We start from the raw sequence: 16,324 nt of genomic DNA on the forward strand, positions 1-16,324 counted from the left end.
ACATGAGGCTTCGGGAAGCATCTAGACCCAAGCCATAGCGGTGTGGAATAACCCAGATTCTTGAATAGTGTTGTCAATGAACCATACTGAATGTAGGTATTAAGGTAATCTTTTTCCTTTAAGGCATACTTTATCAAAGTGCTAAAGTTTAAAATAATAGAGAAATTCAATAGGTAAACTGTTACTTTCTGCTCTGAGTGAAACATTTGTAAAGAAGGAAACAATTGTAACTGGACCAAATATTTCTTTAGAGAAGTAGAAACTTATTCCTATTTAAAATAAGACAAAACAGAATGTTAAGTAGACTATATTTTTATTCCAAGTTAAACAGATGATTACTTACATTTTCAGAGAGCAGATTATTATGAGATTTTTATGTAAGTCTTCATAATGTTACATTAAATTATACTGTTATGCTACACCTTTAAATTTAGCATTAATAAATACAGGCACTTAGGCACAGCTAAAGAGCATTTAAAAATTTCTTGTGAATATTACACTCTGTCCGATTATTTAAGTCATAGACTAAAACATTTGCTGAATGTTTTTGTACCACTTCCCTCCAAATATTCCTTGTATTTGTTTCCATGTGTCATTGGGGGGAAACCAAGAGAATGGTGTTCCTTGCAAAATTTCATGCTACTTTTACATTTAAAATTTTTATTTGTGTTTGAAATAGCCAATGTGTTGCCAGGTTTGTCATTAGTGAGACTCAGTCTCCTGTGCAGGGCAACAAGGTCAGCGTGAGTGGAGGCTGCAGCCTTTGGCCCACTTTGAGCTGCAGGTGGAGGTCTGGGGAGGAACACGAGCCCGGCCCAGCTCTCTGCTGGCCTCTCTCTGAGCCACCTCCGACTTTTCTCCATTAACCCCTGTTTCTTCCTATGGGAAGTGTGTGAACTAGGACATCTGTAGGTATGGAAAGAGATGTTAGGGGAATGAGCTGGTTGTAGAATCAAAGGAACTTCACATTATTCACTTGAAAATGAAGGAAGCATTAAAAGCAAATACCAGCTTTTAAATGACTTTTGAAAGAACCTCTCCTTTTAAAAAAAAGAGGCCTCCAATTCCTCAAAAAACTAGAATTAGAGGTGCCATTTGACCCGGCTATCCCTCTACTGGGTATCCTTCCAAAATAATTTAAAGAATCATACCACAGCAATATATGCGCACCCATGTTTATAGCACCACAGTTTGTAGTAGGTAAAACTTGGAAACAGCCCAATTGTCCATCAACTGGGGACTGGCTGAAGGAGATGTGGTTTTTCTATAAAATGGAGTACTACTCAGCCATAAAGAAGGAGAAAATAGAGTCATTTATGGATAAATGGATGCATATTGAGGCGATACTCTGAAGTGAAATAAATAGGACACACATGTGTAAATGCTGAATAGTTTCTCTGCAGTGTAAAACTGAAAGTGTAAAAATGTGGATCAAAATGTATGAATGACAATGTGAAATAGCAAGAAAAGTTCCACGGAAAAGGGGAAGTGTGATGGGTTGGGGAAAGGAAAGAAGGGAATGGAATTAATGAGAAATGAAAAAATGGAAACAATGTCTTTGTAAATAGAGAAGGGTGGAGGGCGTGAAGGGAGGGCAGGGGAATGGGAAAAAATAAGAACCAACATACATCATGTACAAGATCCCAATGATGAATGTAACGGTACTGTATACCTAAAAAGTACCAAATAACTTAATGAAAAAAATAAAAGAGGCCTCCAAGTCTCAATGTGACCTTTTCTTCTGAAGAAAACTTTTGGAAACACATAGACAGACTCTGGTAAAAAAGGAAGACAGTTTGAATTTTTTTTTCCAGCTTTGAGTTTATTGGTACATTTTAGGGATACAGTACAGTTACATTCATTATTGGGATCTTGTACCTTTACATGACAGGTCTTGGTCTCATTTTCCCCCTTGTCCCTGCCCTCCCTTCACCACCCCCTCCCCATCTACAAACACTTTGTTTCCATCTTTTCATTATCTCACATTTTTTTCTTTTCCCTTATTACCCTTCCCTTACCCATCCCACCTTCCCTACACCTTTAGCTCCTTTCTTCCCATTTCTCAATAATACAGAAGATCCTAATAAGATTACTGACATTGACAGTTTGAATTTTAATTCCAGTTTACTTTGTCCTGATAAAATGAAGATGAGAATTCAAAGTAGCAAAACTTATCATTGACCGAAAAGCCTAGGACCCAGATGTATGCTGAATTTCTCTCCTTTTACTTTGAGTTCAAACAACACAGAAACTATAAGTATGTGGGAGTATTTGTGTGTGTGGTTGTATAGACATATGTTTCCTGGTATGTTTTTCATTTAAACTCTGTGTAGTCACCTTAAAATCTTGGCCTTAAGGCATTAACTTATAAAACAAATGTGTTTTGAAATGAGGAAACCATTAAAGTTGATGATTAATTTATAGTGGGTTTTTGAGATATTTAGTTAAGGTCACATATGTTTAGCACATGACAGACATTAGAATCAAAGCTTCTATGTTTCAAAACATGTTAAAACTTCCCCTAACATCTAGCATACTTGTGGTACTCTGTGGCTTTTTCTCAAGTGGAAAAATTTTATAAAACATCAGTGGTTGTAGTTCTTTTAATACAGTTACCTTGAATTTAATTCAAATGTTGACAGGACATTCTGAGATATTTCAAAATTTCTTGTAGACACTTTCAAGGACATAGTAGATGTAGTTTTAAAATCTATTTATGAAACAGTGGTAAGAGGATCTGACAAATGTGGTTCCTTGCTAAGTGGAAAGTGCTCATCCTCTGTCAGAAGTCTGGACTGGAAGTCCTGGCTCCCTGACAGGGAAGGCAAGCTCAGAGCTACCCTTCACTGCCTGCATTTTATTCACTGGAGACTTGGAGATTTAGGAGGACCCCTGTGATTTGAGGGTAGTCATTACATAAATCTCGTCTCCCTTTTAGAAACTGCAAATCACTTTTTCCTCTTGAATTTTCTCTCCCAAATCCTGTGAGGTGCATGGAGCCAAAGGGCTGATTTACTGATGTTCATGAGCCTAAGAGTTTATTTCTGGACTCACAGAAACAGAACACAGTATAGACATTTTTGCTACACTGCTTGTTGTGTATATGAAAGGGAGACTATGAATATGATGGCTGAATAACAGACTAAGGGGCTGAAAGAGTCAGACCAGAAAGTGATATCCTGACCCATAGATGTTGTCTCCAAATTTACCCGTCTTCTAAGCATCTCATCCATGCTTTGTGTGTAGCTGGATGGTTTTTCTTTCCATTCTTGGATTTCCATCATCACAACTGAAAACATATAAACCTTAAAGAGAACCATACACCCAAACCCAAAAGAGTTAAACATTTTTCATGAACTTTACATGTTTGAATATTGTAAACACATTGCTTTACTTGACAAAAGTGGCTCATAGTCATAAATTAAAATGCAAGTCTGTGTGAAATTCCACTATGTATCATTACTCTAAAAATGCTTCCAGCCTCTGAATTGCCCCTCTGTTCTCTGCAATGGCTCACATATGTGCACACCACCACCAGGCAGTGGGGGAACAGAGGACCAATTCACACAGAGATGCACTAGGAATTTGTGGATTCCATTGGCACACATGGACTGGACAAGGAATTCCAGTTTGAATGGGCCTGAGAAGGATGGCTCACCTAGGATATAGGATTAAGGGTAATAAAGTTAAGGGTCCATAATTCCAAAGTGGATTTGAAAACCACTTTCTTATAATATGCCTGCAAAATTGCTACAGGATGAACCATAAACTCATGATAGTACTAATTAAATCCAGAGCCAAGTAAAAACTGAATGTTAGGCAGTTTGACCTGTAGGTTTCAGAACAGGTCAAATTCAAGACCAGGAAAACTTGACTTGGGTAACTTTTGAAGGTTATTATCTGATTCCATTCTATGTATGATCTATAAAATCTGAGCTGCATTCCAGGCTCCCAGATTGTGACTTTCACTATTGCTTTCTTCTTGTGCTTTTCCTAGCATTGCATTTATTTTTCCAAGGAGTACACGCATACTTTTCCTGCAGCCCTGGAAATGTACACTAACTCCTCTGAACATTCACTGCCCTCATTACCATTAACACATGCTTATTTTTAGTAAGGCAGACAGGGGAACTTACTTTCCTCCAGTGGAAAATTATATTGAATATGAGCACTACAGAGCCTGCTATTCTCCTTGTCACTAGGTGCAGTAGTAGTGTTTATATTTTCAAGTTTCTAATTCAATTAAATAAGAAAGAATTTCCTATTCAATGTGATTCTTGGCACAAGGCAATCAAGCTTATCGTCCATGAATGACTTTGAAAAAATGCAGTGACAACAAATCCCCCAATTCCTATAGCAGTTTTTAAAATTATTGGAAACACGAAATATGGTTGTTTTCAGATTAATATTAAAGTCTTAGCTGGGCCAGGAATTTAGCTCAGTGGTTCTGCTGCCTGCCTTATAAGCTCAAGGTCCTGAGTTCAACCCCAGTACCACACACACACACACACACACACACACACACACACACAAGTTCTAGGAGAAAATATATTTGAAAAGTTGAAATGATTTTAAATACTTTGAAATTTAAAGCTGGCAAAATACCTGAAAGGAAATATGATAGCAATTTGAGTAATGTGCTTTCCAGTACCTTCTAAATGATTTTTTCATCCCCTTAATAATTAGGCTGATACTTGTCACCATTTCCCTGTTCATTTTAAAGGGTGAGTGATATGACAGTGGTCAGTCAATTGCTAGTACACATGCCTGGGATCTGGGTTGCTGTATATGAACTTAGAATGAAACCTGTAGAATTTCTGTCGATGTTCTCAAAGCCATAAGTGAGATATTCAAGAGTCACTAAGCTGCCATATGCCAATCTGCATTATTTGTCCCAAAGTGGGGCTCATGTTTATGGAAGTTGAAGACTTAATTGTGGCTTAATTTTATTTGAAAGCCAGAAATAAACATTAAGTAGATGCTAATCGTTACTTTGAGTTCTCCTACCTTATTTTAAATCTCAGTATTCCTAAACTTCATCGTAGTAGACTCTTCAGAGTACTATTCCTTAAAAAAAATTCTTAGGAGTGATTATTTTCACAGTGAATTAAATTTGATTATTTCCTGCAAAGTAGAAAAGCATGAAATTACCTTTTGAACAACTTTAAATTGCTTTCCTCTTAAAGAGTGAAATGGATTTAATTAGAAGAAACAAAAGGCGAGAGAATGACTAAAGCCTTATTAAAGTGTGTATGTTGGAGCGGAGAAAACCTTCTCTGGTGGGCTGATTATTTTGTCATGTATTACATATAAATTTTATTAAATAGATAAGGTATAATGGTTGTTTTCTTGCCATTGCTTCATCTCAAAATTTCTGCCACTTATTAGCTATATGACCCTAGCAAGACATTTCATCTCCTTGAGATTTAGGACCCTCATCTGTGATTTGGGATAATAATACCTGCTTCACAGAGCTATTCTGGGAAATTAATGGAATAATGTAAGACACTTTTAGGTGTCCTAACCAACAAGAACATTACAATTAGTTGTAGTTGCAGTATGTTTCACTCTGCCAAATGGAGCACAGTGTAGGGTGGATAAGTGAGCAATGAAGAATTTCTGTGGGCCACAGTTCTGGAATAGATCTGTGAAATGTTGAGGTAAATCGCAGGACCGCAGAAAGTCAACAGAAGAAAATTGGAAAAGGAAGGTTTAGGCAGCTAGGTACTTGTGCCGGTATATGGGTCTCACAATAAAGGAAGAATTTTTACAAGCCAATATGTTTTTTTTTTTTTTCTTTGAGAATACGATTGACTTTATGTAAGAAAAGCACTTTTTTAGCCACACAGAGGTGGTCTTTTCATTAAATGGCAGCTGAAAGAAAGTCTATAGAGAAGCAGAGTCTTGAATGTGGTTAAGGCCAACATTAAAAGAGGTGATGAGAATACGATTCTTTATGTAAGAAAAGCACTTTTTTAGCCACACAGAGGTGGTCTTTTCATTAAATGGCAGCTGAAAGAAAGTCTATAGAGAAGCAGAGTCTTGAATGTGGTTAAGGCCAACATTAAAAGAGGTGATGGGCTCTGGACTCACACCGAGGTTGGATTATGTTAGGCTGTGCGAGTTTAGGCAGTCATGTAATATCTGTAATCCTCAGTTCCTTCTCTATAAAATGGAATAAGTTGGTATTGATAAGGTCAGCTGAGACAATGAATTAAAAGTGCTAATAAATAATAATAAACTAGTGCATATTCATTATTATTTATAATAAGCTTTAATTTTTTTTCTTTTGGTACTGGGGATTGAACTCAGGTCCTTGCATGCAGGCCATGGAACCACTGAGTTAAATCACCTGCCTATAAGTTTTAATACTGACAGCAAAGCCTTACTAATGAGAAAGTATTTGTAACAGTGTACTTGCAATTTTTTATTTAAAAAGTAAAAAATTCCAATGTATGAATATTATAACTCATAAAATTATGTTGTTAAAGGCACAAATAAGCCACTATGCAAGGTTATGGTCTAGGTCAGTGGTGGCGAACCGATGGCACATGTGTCACAGCAGGCTGTTATCACAAAGCTCTAAAAGGTTCGGCATCACTGATTTAGGTAAAATATTTATTGAGTCATTCACTCACATGAACTCATACTGTAAACAGTCCTAAACTTGGTTCTTTCTTGTGAAATTAAAAGGAGTGTTTCCCACCCAGAGAATCTCTTGTGGGCCAAGAGGAAGTGGGAGGCTATGTAAGCAATTATTATATTTTTTGAGGGAGTGAATGCATATAGGAATAAAGCTTAACCTGTGGGTTTATGAAGTTGTTGCGGCTACAAATGGAAACTCCAGGATCTGCTCTCAATTCTGTTTATTATCTCCTAGTACAAGGGCTCCCTCTGCAGGCTCCCACAACCCTCCAGTTTTTACACGGGAGGCTAAAACCAACCATTCAAGAACTTCTTTTGATCTCCTCTATTTGAGAATGTCACCCTGTACACTGACAATAAAACCATAAAGCAGAAATCCCACTGGTGAACACAGCTCTTCATAGGTACCAGTAGTGCTGCATCACGGGAGAACTGGTGGTGTCAAGTGGCAAAGTGAGGCTTTTCACAGGGCTCTTGCTTTGATCACCAGAGGTGGCCTAATTAGGACTCGTGGTTCCTGGAACATTAAAAGATGTGATACATTGTAAAGGCCCCTCCATGGCAGGGAGATATCTCTGTGGGTTCGTGGCTTATTAAGTGCCAGATGCTCCCATCTGTATTGAAAATACTATCTTGTTTATGTTATAGGCCAACTCTAACACTTGTAGAATGTTAGACCTTAGTTTAAAATCAATCGGTTTCAGAAATGCATAGGTACATATTAATTTATATCCCCATTGACTGTAAAGTACAAAAGATTATTTTGATAAGCTAAACATATATACGTGTCAACAATTACCTGGATAAGGGCAGACAACTTGTTTTAAACTAAGTTCCCAAGTACCACAGATGACGTGGAGTAAAACCCTTAAAGCTCATTGGCCAAGGCTCTAGGACAAAAAGGACAGTGAGGGAACTTTGGGGTGAGCTATCTTATTGCAGACAACCTTCAGACACTCCTAGTGCCCGCGGGGGGTGGGGTGGCAAATGAGAGAATATGAAGACAGAATGAATAACAAAGCACAGCATTGACGAAGTTGGTGTAATGTTAATTCAAAACTTATTTCAATCACCTCTCCCACACTTGTGCATCTGGTGTGTTTGTGTGTGTGATATGAATGGTAGTCTGTCAAATTCTATCTCTTTTTTTTTGGTACTGGGGCTAGAACTCAGGACCCTGTGCTTGTGAGACAGGCAGTGGAACCACTGAACTAAATCTCCGGCCCTGTCAAATTCTATCTTAAAAGAAATACTACTATGCAAAAAACTACCTTCTTTCTATACCCTTCCTTGACAAAAATATGTAACATTTGATATGTACCAAAATTAAATGAAACACATGTAAATCTCATTAATGATGCTAATTAATTCATGTTTCTTCCCTTTTGTCCATCTATTTATTTATTTATTTATTGGAACCGGGAATTGAACTCCTGGGGTCCTTGCACTTGTGAGGCAGGTGGTGGCACCACTGAGCTAAGTCCCCAGCTCCCCTTTTGTTCATTTAAATAATCTTTTAAATCATGTATTCTCCTCACTAAGAGTAACCATTTCAGCAATACTTCTTATCTCAGTGATGAGATTTTTGTGGGGTATGGTTCAGGGATTTTCAAAATGTTATTCAAACATTTGATTATAAAATTATTAAGCATATACAAAAATAAAGTGACAAGTGAAACGAGCTGCTACCTACTTGTTGTACTTCCACATCAACATATGTTAGATCTTATCTGTATCCCCTCTTCTCCCCTCACTGCATTCTGAAGCACTAGCATTTGTCTCTCAGATATTATGGCTCTTATTCAAAGCATAGCTACAGTGCTGTTTTCAAACTTAAAAATACTAATAATTCCATACTATATCAAGTATCCAGTGCTCAAATTTTCTAGTTTTTCTCATAAATTAAAAAAAATTTTATTAGTACATGTTTGCAGTATAGAATGATTACATTCACTGTAGGGAATTGGTATCTAAATTTTTTAAATAGTTGGTTTGTTTGAACTAGGATTCAAGTGCTGCCCAAATAATTGCATTTGGTCGAGACACATCTTAAGCCTCTTATAATCACAGCTTACTCCTCCCATACTCTTTTTTCTTGCACCATGTATATGTTATTTGTACTTGAGGATTTTGCTGATGGTATCCCCATGGTGTGATCTAAGGCATCCCTCCGTCTTCTGGTTTTGTAAGCTGGTAGATCTAGAGACCTGTTCAGATCCAGGTGCAGTTTTCCTTGGCCACTCTCTTTTTAGATGGGGTTGTGTATTCTGCAGGAAGCACATGGTGCTCAGCTACATCCTGTCTAACCTCTTATTTGAATCCTGGATGTGTGGTGAACAAGAACATGGGAGAGGAAGCTGCTATATTTGGGGTGAAGTAGGGGTGAAGGAGATGATTACTTCTGATAAAGCATTCCACAGTTCTAGGTAATATCAATTTATTTGTGTTTACTTGTATTCTGTTTTATTAACAGAAATCCCACTGGTGAACACAGCTCTTCATAGGTACCAGTAGTGCTGCATCACGGGAGAACTGGTGGTGTCAAGTGGCAAAGTGAGGCTTTTCACAGGGCTCTTGCTTAGATCACCAGAGGTGGCCTAATTAGGACTCGTGGTTCCTGGAACATTAAAAGATGTGATACATTGTAAAGGCCCCTCCATGGCAGGGAGATATCTCTGTGGGTTCGTGGCTTATTAAGTGCCAGATGCTCCCATCTGTATTGAAAATACTATCTTGTTTATGTTATAGGCCAACTCTAACACTTGTAGAATGTTAGACCTTAGTTTAAAATCAATCGGTTTCAGAAATGCATAGGTACATATTAATTTATATCCCCATTGACTGTAAAGTACAAAAGATTATTTTGATAAGCTAAACATATATACGTGTCAACAATTACCTGGATAAGGGCAGACAACTTGTTTTAAACTAAGTTCCCAAGTACCACAGATGACGTGGAGTAAAACCCTTAAAGCTCATTGGCCAAGGCTCTAGGACAAAAAGGACAGTGAGGGAACTTTGGGGTGAGCTATCTTATTGCAGACAACCTTCAGACACTCCTAGTGCCCGCGGGGGGTGGGGTGGCAAATGAGAGAATATGAAGACAGAATGAATAACAAAGCACAGCATTGACGAAGTTGGTGTAATGTTAATTCAAAACTTATTTCAATCACCTCTCCCACACTTGTGCATCTGGTGTGTTTGTGTGTGTGATATGAATGGTAGTCTGTCAAATTCTATCTCTTTTTTTTTGGTACTGGGGCTAGAACTCAGGACCCTGTGCTTGTGAGACAGGCAGTGGAACCACTGAACTAAATCTCCGGCCCTGTCAAATTCTATCTTAAAAGAAATACTACTATGCAAAAAACTACCTTCTTTCTATACCCTTCCTTGACAAAAATATGTAACATTTGATATGTACCAAAATTAAATGAAACACATGTAAATCTCATTAATGATGCTAATTAATTCATGTTTCTTCCCTTTTGTCCATCTATTTATTTATTTATTTATTGGAACCGGGAATTGAACTCCTGGGGTCCTTGCACTTGTGAGGCAGGTGGTGGCACCACTGAGCTAAGTCCCCAGCTCCCCTTTTGTTCATTTAAATAATCTTTTAAATCATGTATTCTCCTCACTAAGAGTAACCATTTCAGCAATACTTCTTATCTCAGTGATGAGATTTTTGTGGGGTATGGTTCAGGGATTTTCAAAATGTTATTCAAACATTTGATTATAAAATTATTAAGCATATACAAAAATAAAGTGACAAGTGAAACGAGCTGCTACCTACTTGTTGTACTTCCACATCAACATATGTTAGATCTTATCTGTATCCCCTCTTCTCCCCTCACTGCATTCTGAAGCACTAGCATTTGTCTCTCAGATATTATGGCTCTTATTCAAAGCATAGCTACAGTGCTGTTTTCAAACTTAAAAATACTAATAATTCCATACTATATCAAGTATCCAGTGCTCAAATTTTCTAGTTTTTCTCATAAATTAAAAAAAATTTTATTAGTACATGTTTGCAGTATAGAATGATTACATTCACTGTAGGGAATTGGTATCTAAATTTTTTAAATAGTTGGTTTGTTTGAACTAGGATTCAAGTGCTGCCCAAATAATTGCATTTGGTCGAGACACATCTTAAGCCTCTTATAATCACAGCTTACTCCTCCCATACTCTTTTTTCTTGCACCATGTATATGTTATTTGTACTTGAGGATTTTGCTGATGGTATCCCCATGGTGTGATCTAAGGCATCCCTCCGTCTTCTGGTTTTGTAAGCTGGTAGATCTAGAGACCTGTTCAGATCCAGGTGCAGTTTTCCTTGGCCACTCTCTTTTTAGATGGGGTTGTGTATTCTGCAGGAAGCACATGGTGCTCAGCTACATCCTGTCTAACCTCTTATTTGAATCCTGGATGTGTGGTGAACAAGAACATGGGAGAGGAAGCTGCTATATTTGGGGTGAAGTAGGGGTGAAGGAGATGATTACTTCTGATAAAGCATTCCACAGTTCTAGGTAATATCAATTTATTTGTGTTTACTTGTATTCTGTTTTATTAGGAGATGTCAAAAGATTGGGATGAGAAATGACTTGTCTGTTTTGAAAAATAGCGAAGTGTGTGAATCTGTCAGGTGTAGTTGAAAGTCTTCATGCAGGGAATGTACATACACTTCAGAGAAGAAAAAAGAGGTCATAGAGGTGTACATGACCCAGGGCATTCCTATTGGAGCGCTTCATTTAAGCCAGACAGAATTTGAAGTATGCTACTTTATTAGAGATTGTCAAAAGATTGGGGTGAGAAGTGACTTATCTGTTTTGAAAATAGGGAAGTGTGTGAATCAGTGCAGCTAAGGACGTTCAGATATAGGACTTTGTGTGACATATGTTTTTGTTTTTTCTTGGACATATGTCGTGAAGTGAAATTGCTGGATCATGTAGTAAATATACGTGAAACTTTTAAAAATCAGCCAAACTGTTTTCCAAAGGGTCTAGTGTAGCTTAATAGTGCAGGGAGGCTTCCTATTTGTCTATGTCTGTCTGGCCTGGCCTCTTAGTATTTGTGCAGATCTGGGTGAACTTTAGTTTCCCTTTCATAAGGCAGGTGGGCAGCTCACTGATATTTACCAAGGACCTGCCCTCTTCTAGACCCTGTGGTGGGAAGACTCACATGCTTTGCCATGTTGCATTCTTATCACTGTGAAATGTAGATATTATTTTCTACATATCTGATGTATTTACTGAGGTTCAGCAGACTTAGCTAAACTAGTTATCACTGTAATGCAGGATTCTTATAAATATTAAATTAAATAACACACACAAACATGTCTAGCGTAGTCTCAGGCATACAGAATGTAACTAATAAAGAGTTTTTTATTTTTCTGCTTTTTTCCTTCATTAGCTTCTTAGGAAGGGTCCAACCACAGGGTCTGACCCACCTTGTTGGGCCTCACCCCTTTTCTGGTAATAGCCACCTGTTCTAAGACTGTCACACCTTGGAGAAACTTTGTAGGATTTGCTCTGCAGTCACAATCACACAAGTGGCACAAATATCATAAACCCAACCCCTGAGTCAGATAATAGAGTCTTTGTTGATTAGTTCAGGATGTAATTATATCTTGTAACTTCTATTTATTATTTTCTTTTGTCCTCTGTTTATTATAGCAGCAATTACTTTTCTAAATTCTAAAGGAAGGAGATCTGAAAAAAGTATATGTTAATGTTGCCGAGAAGTTAACTACCTGGATTGATTCAAAATGGACCCTAATTAGTGTTTTAAAGATTGTGTGACTGACAATAAGAAATAAAACAAAAGGTGATAACATGTCAGAATAGGAAAGTAATTTAGGAGAAAAGGGGTTCAGTTAATATCTTAATCAAATTCAAAGGTTTCTAAAATATTAAATGTATCATTGAATGTGCATATTTAATGAAATATTCCGCAGTATAAAGGGTTTTTTTTAAATCACTAACCTATCGTTCATTATGTCTTTCAGGGAGAGCCTGGCGCCAGAGGCCCTCCAGGTCCCTTTGGGCCTCGGGGCATAGGAACTCAAGGGCCAAAGGTGAGTGTTCAGCTCTGTGATCTACCTGGGGTCAGAAGCAGGGTGAGCATCTCTAATCTGAAAATCCCAAATCTGAAATTTTTCAAACTCCAAAGTTTTGGAATGCTGTGTCACAGTCCGAGCTGGAAGGGTGAAGAAATCTGTATTGGAAGTCTGCAGATAGATGTTGAAAGTCTGAAGGCAGAGGCAAATATTAGAACTCCTCCAAAGAAGCAGAAGAGAGACCTCCTTCTTTCCTTTTTTATTCTATTCAGGCTGCAAGCCTATTGGTTGGTGCCACCCATAGCCAGGGTGGGTTTTCCCTCTTCAGTAAGTCTGTCATTCAGTCACACCCAGGGCTGTGCCAAGCCAGTCGGCTGGGTGTTTCTTACTCAACTTGACAGAACAGTTAACTGTTAGAAGCACCAACTTGACCCTGAAAGTAGAAAGTTTCACATGCTATTATTTACTTGGTTGGCACTAATGGTGCACGTTGAATATCCCTATTAGACATGCTTAGACCAGAAATATTTCAGATTTTGGATTTTTAAAATTTTTGAATATTAGATAAACTTAATGAAGCATTTGAGAATTGGGACTGAACTCTAACCACAAAACCCATTTAGTTGTCCTATTAACGTAGCCTTAAGATACTTTTGAACAATATGTTTTGTGAACTTGGGTTTTGCCTACCACCTGTCCTATGTGGTCAGATGTGATTTTGTTTGCAAGCAATTTGACTGAACTAAACTATTTAGAAAAACTCTGCTTTATTTATTTTTTTTATTTTGTTTATTGGCACTTTTCAAGAATACAGTACAGTTACATTTATCATTGGGATCTGGTACTTTACATGACAGATCTTGGTTCTTGTTTTTTTTTTCCCCTTGTCCCTGCCCTCCCTTCACCCCCTCTATCCTCCCCTATTTACAAAGACTTTGTTTCCATTTTTTCCTTTTCTCATTTTTTTCTTTTCCTTTATTTCCTTTCCCCTACCCTTTCCACTTCCCCTACACCTTTAGCCCCTTTCTTCCTATTTCATAGTCAGTTATACAATTTGGATCTTATTTACACTTTTAGTTTTTCACTCCAGAGAAACTATTCAGTATTTACACGTGTGTCTTATGTATTTCACTTAAGTGTATGGCCTCAATAAGAAAAACTCTGCTTTAAATAAGAATTAAATCACTCATGGACAGAGAGAAGGTCCTGATCAGACTGAAGTAAGGATAAAGCTGAGCAGTAATATTTGTTTTATCTTCTTCCTTAGTCTTCTTATACCTTGTTTTCAATTTCTTCCCATCTTCCCACAGGGTGATATTGGGCAGAAAGGCTTGCCTGGCCCTCCTGGGCCACCGGGCTATGGATCCCAAGGAATTAAAGTAAGTGAATGGATTGTGTTGTAATCATCTCTCAGGTCAGTAGTTTGCTTAGGAGAAAAGACTGGGGATAATACAAATAATGGTGATTATGAGATGGATTTAATGGGAGGTTAGCAGTTAAATTTTCATCCAATATATATATACATGTACATATATATATATATATTTTTTTTTTTGTGGTACTGGGGATCGAACTCAGGTCCTTGCGCTTGCGAGGCAGGCCACCGAACTGCTGAGCTAAATCCCCGGCCCAAAATTTCATCCAATATTTAAAGACATTATCCAGAAGTGTAGAAATGCAATAAATATAATAGTTCTACAAATGCTAGACATTACACAAATTGCCTAATGAAAACTTTAACTTTTGTTGTTCTTCCCGGTTTCTCAGAAGAATGGAGACTTCGTGTTCAGCTCTGCATTCTCTCTCTCTACTTCCCTCCCTCTTCCTCCTCCTCTCCCTCTCCCCCTTCACCCATACCCGCTCAACTGTCCTCCCACCTGCATGTTCCCTTCATAACCATGAGGTAGGGGACAGAGGGCAGAATGCGAGGAGCTTCCCAGCCTTCGCTCACGAAGGAATCACCTGAAGATTGGATTCTTATCAGAGGGTAGACTATGAGTATTGTGATTTTTTAATTGAGTTTATTGGTACTTTTCAGGTATCCAATACAGTTACATTCATCATCGTACCCTTACATGATACATCTTGGTTCTTATTTTTTCCCCATATCCTATTTACAAAGACTTGTCTTCCATTGTTTCCTTTTCTCATATTTTTTCCTTTCCTCTATCCTTCCCCCTTCCCTTGCTCCTTTGGCCCTTTTCTTCCTATTCTACATTATCAATTATACAATTTGAACTATATTTACACTTTCAGTTTTTCACACCAGAGAAACTATTCAGTATTTACACATGGTCCTATTTATTTCCCTTAAGCGTATGGCCTCGATATGCATCTATTTAGCTAATAGACTCTAGTTTCTCATTCTTTATGGCTGAGTAGTTTGAGTATTGTGATTTTAAAAGTTCCCCAGTAGAATTCACAGATACCTGCTTTCTGGTTTATTTTTGCTTTATTATTGCTAGATAACAAAAAACCTATCTAGCAAGGTGAAATTCTCAAGGTCTCCCATATTTCAGTAGACATAATTTGGTGTCTTAAAGGTTATCAAGTATTTGAAAGAGTTTATTCCCCCTTTTTCTTTTTCCCCGCCATATTTCTTTTATACAAAGTCTCACTCTGTAGCCCAAGCTGGGCTTAAATTTGTGTGGGTCTTTGGCTTCAGCCTCCCAAATGCAGGGATTACAGGTGTGTGCCACCACACCCAGCCCCCTTTTCCCCTTTATATGTGATTTTGTGTTTAACTTGGCTCATTTCTCTATCCCCTCCCTGTAATAAATTGGTATTCATTATCATGGGTATGCTTTGAGATTGAGTCATTGTTAACTGGTAACTTTAGATAATTAAGATTGATTCTAAAAAGGGAAATATTCAAAACAAACCTTTACAAATAGCAGAACTTAGTAAGTAGGAGACAGAAGGAACCTAAGATAATAAATGTTGAAGTCCTGTGTTGGCATTAAATACTTACTCCTGGGTAGAAAAAATGAGCTGAGTCAAAAGCAAAGCTCAGTGAGTCTGTGTTGAATCTTCTAATCCAGTGATGGTGAACCTTTTAGACCTTTCAGTGGTAAGAAGCAGCGTGCTCCAGCACATGTGCCATGGGTTTGCCAACCCTGTCGATCTGTTGTCCAGAGTTTTCATGGCAGGTCTTTTAATAACAGTTGTTCATCTGTCAGGTTGAGTATCCAAGCAAAGACCAGAGAGCATGTTGCTGATAGCATACAGGCACTGGAAAGTAGAGCACAACTCTGCTTCTGTATAAACATCATTCTCATACTTAATCCTTAAATTGTATGCTTAAAAGATGGTAATGCTCTCTCTACAAGGTGTTGTGTGGGTTTGCTCCAATATGAGCTCAATTCACTAGTGTTAATTTATTATATCTATGTCTTAAATCTGATGCCAGCTTTCTCCTTTCTATCTGGAAACATTTCCTTTTTTCGTACTGGGGCATGTTAAGTTGCATTTAATTAATCTTCATCAACCATGAGTCCTCTGGCTTCAGACCCTTTCTTATGCCCTTTATTTTATACTGTGTTCAAATCTGTCTGGAGTGAAACTAGGTTATGTGATGGGTAGTAATCAAGTCAGGGCAGATTTTGGAAACAAAAACTGATATTA

General features: G+C 37.7%; 1 protein-coding gene across 2 annotated transcripts in view; it reads left to right on the forward strand.

The window, feature by feature from the left end:
* Positions 1-16,324, forward strand: part of Col28a1 (collagen type XXVIII alpha 1 chain) — a 197,379-nt gene that overhangs the window by 125,616 nt on the left and 55,439 nt on the right. For both annotated transcript variants that reach the window (XM_033758283.1, XM_033758285.1), the window contains exons 26-27: positions 12,650-12,718; positions 14,011-14,079. In XM_033758283.1, the coding sequence (XP_033614174.1) occupies positions 12,650-12,718; positions 14,011-14,079 (138 nt within the window). The remainder of the gene's footprint in view (positions 1-12,649; positions 12,719-14,010; positions 14,080-16,324) is intronic.

Source organism: Fukomys damarensis, unplaced genomic scaffold (genome assembly GCF_012274545.1).
Source record: "Fukomys damarensis isolate Sample0158 unplaced genomic scaffold, DMR_v1.0_HiC HiC_scaffold_4, whole genome shotgun sequence".
Classification (NCBI taxonomy): domain Eukaryota; kingdom Metazoa; phylum Chordata; class Mammalia; order Rodentia; family Bathyergidae; genus Fukomys; species Fukomys damarensis.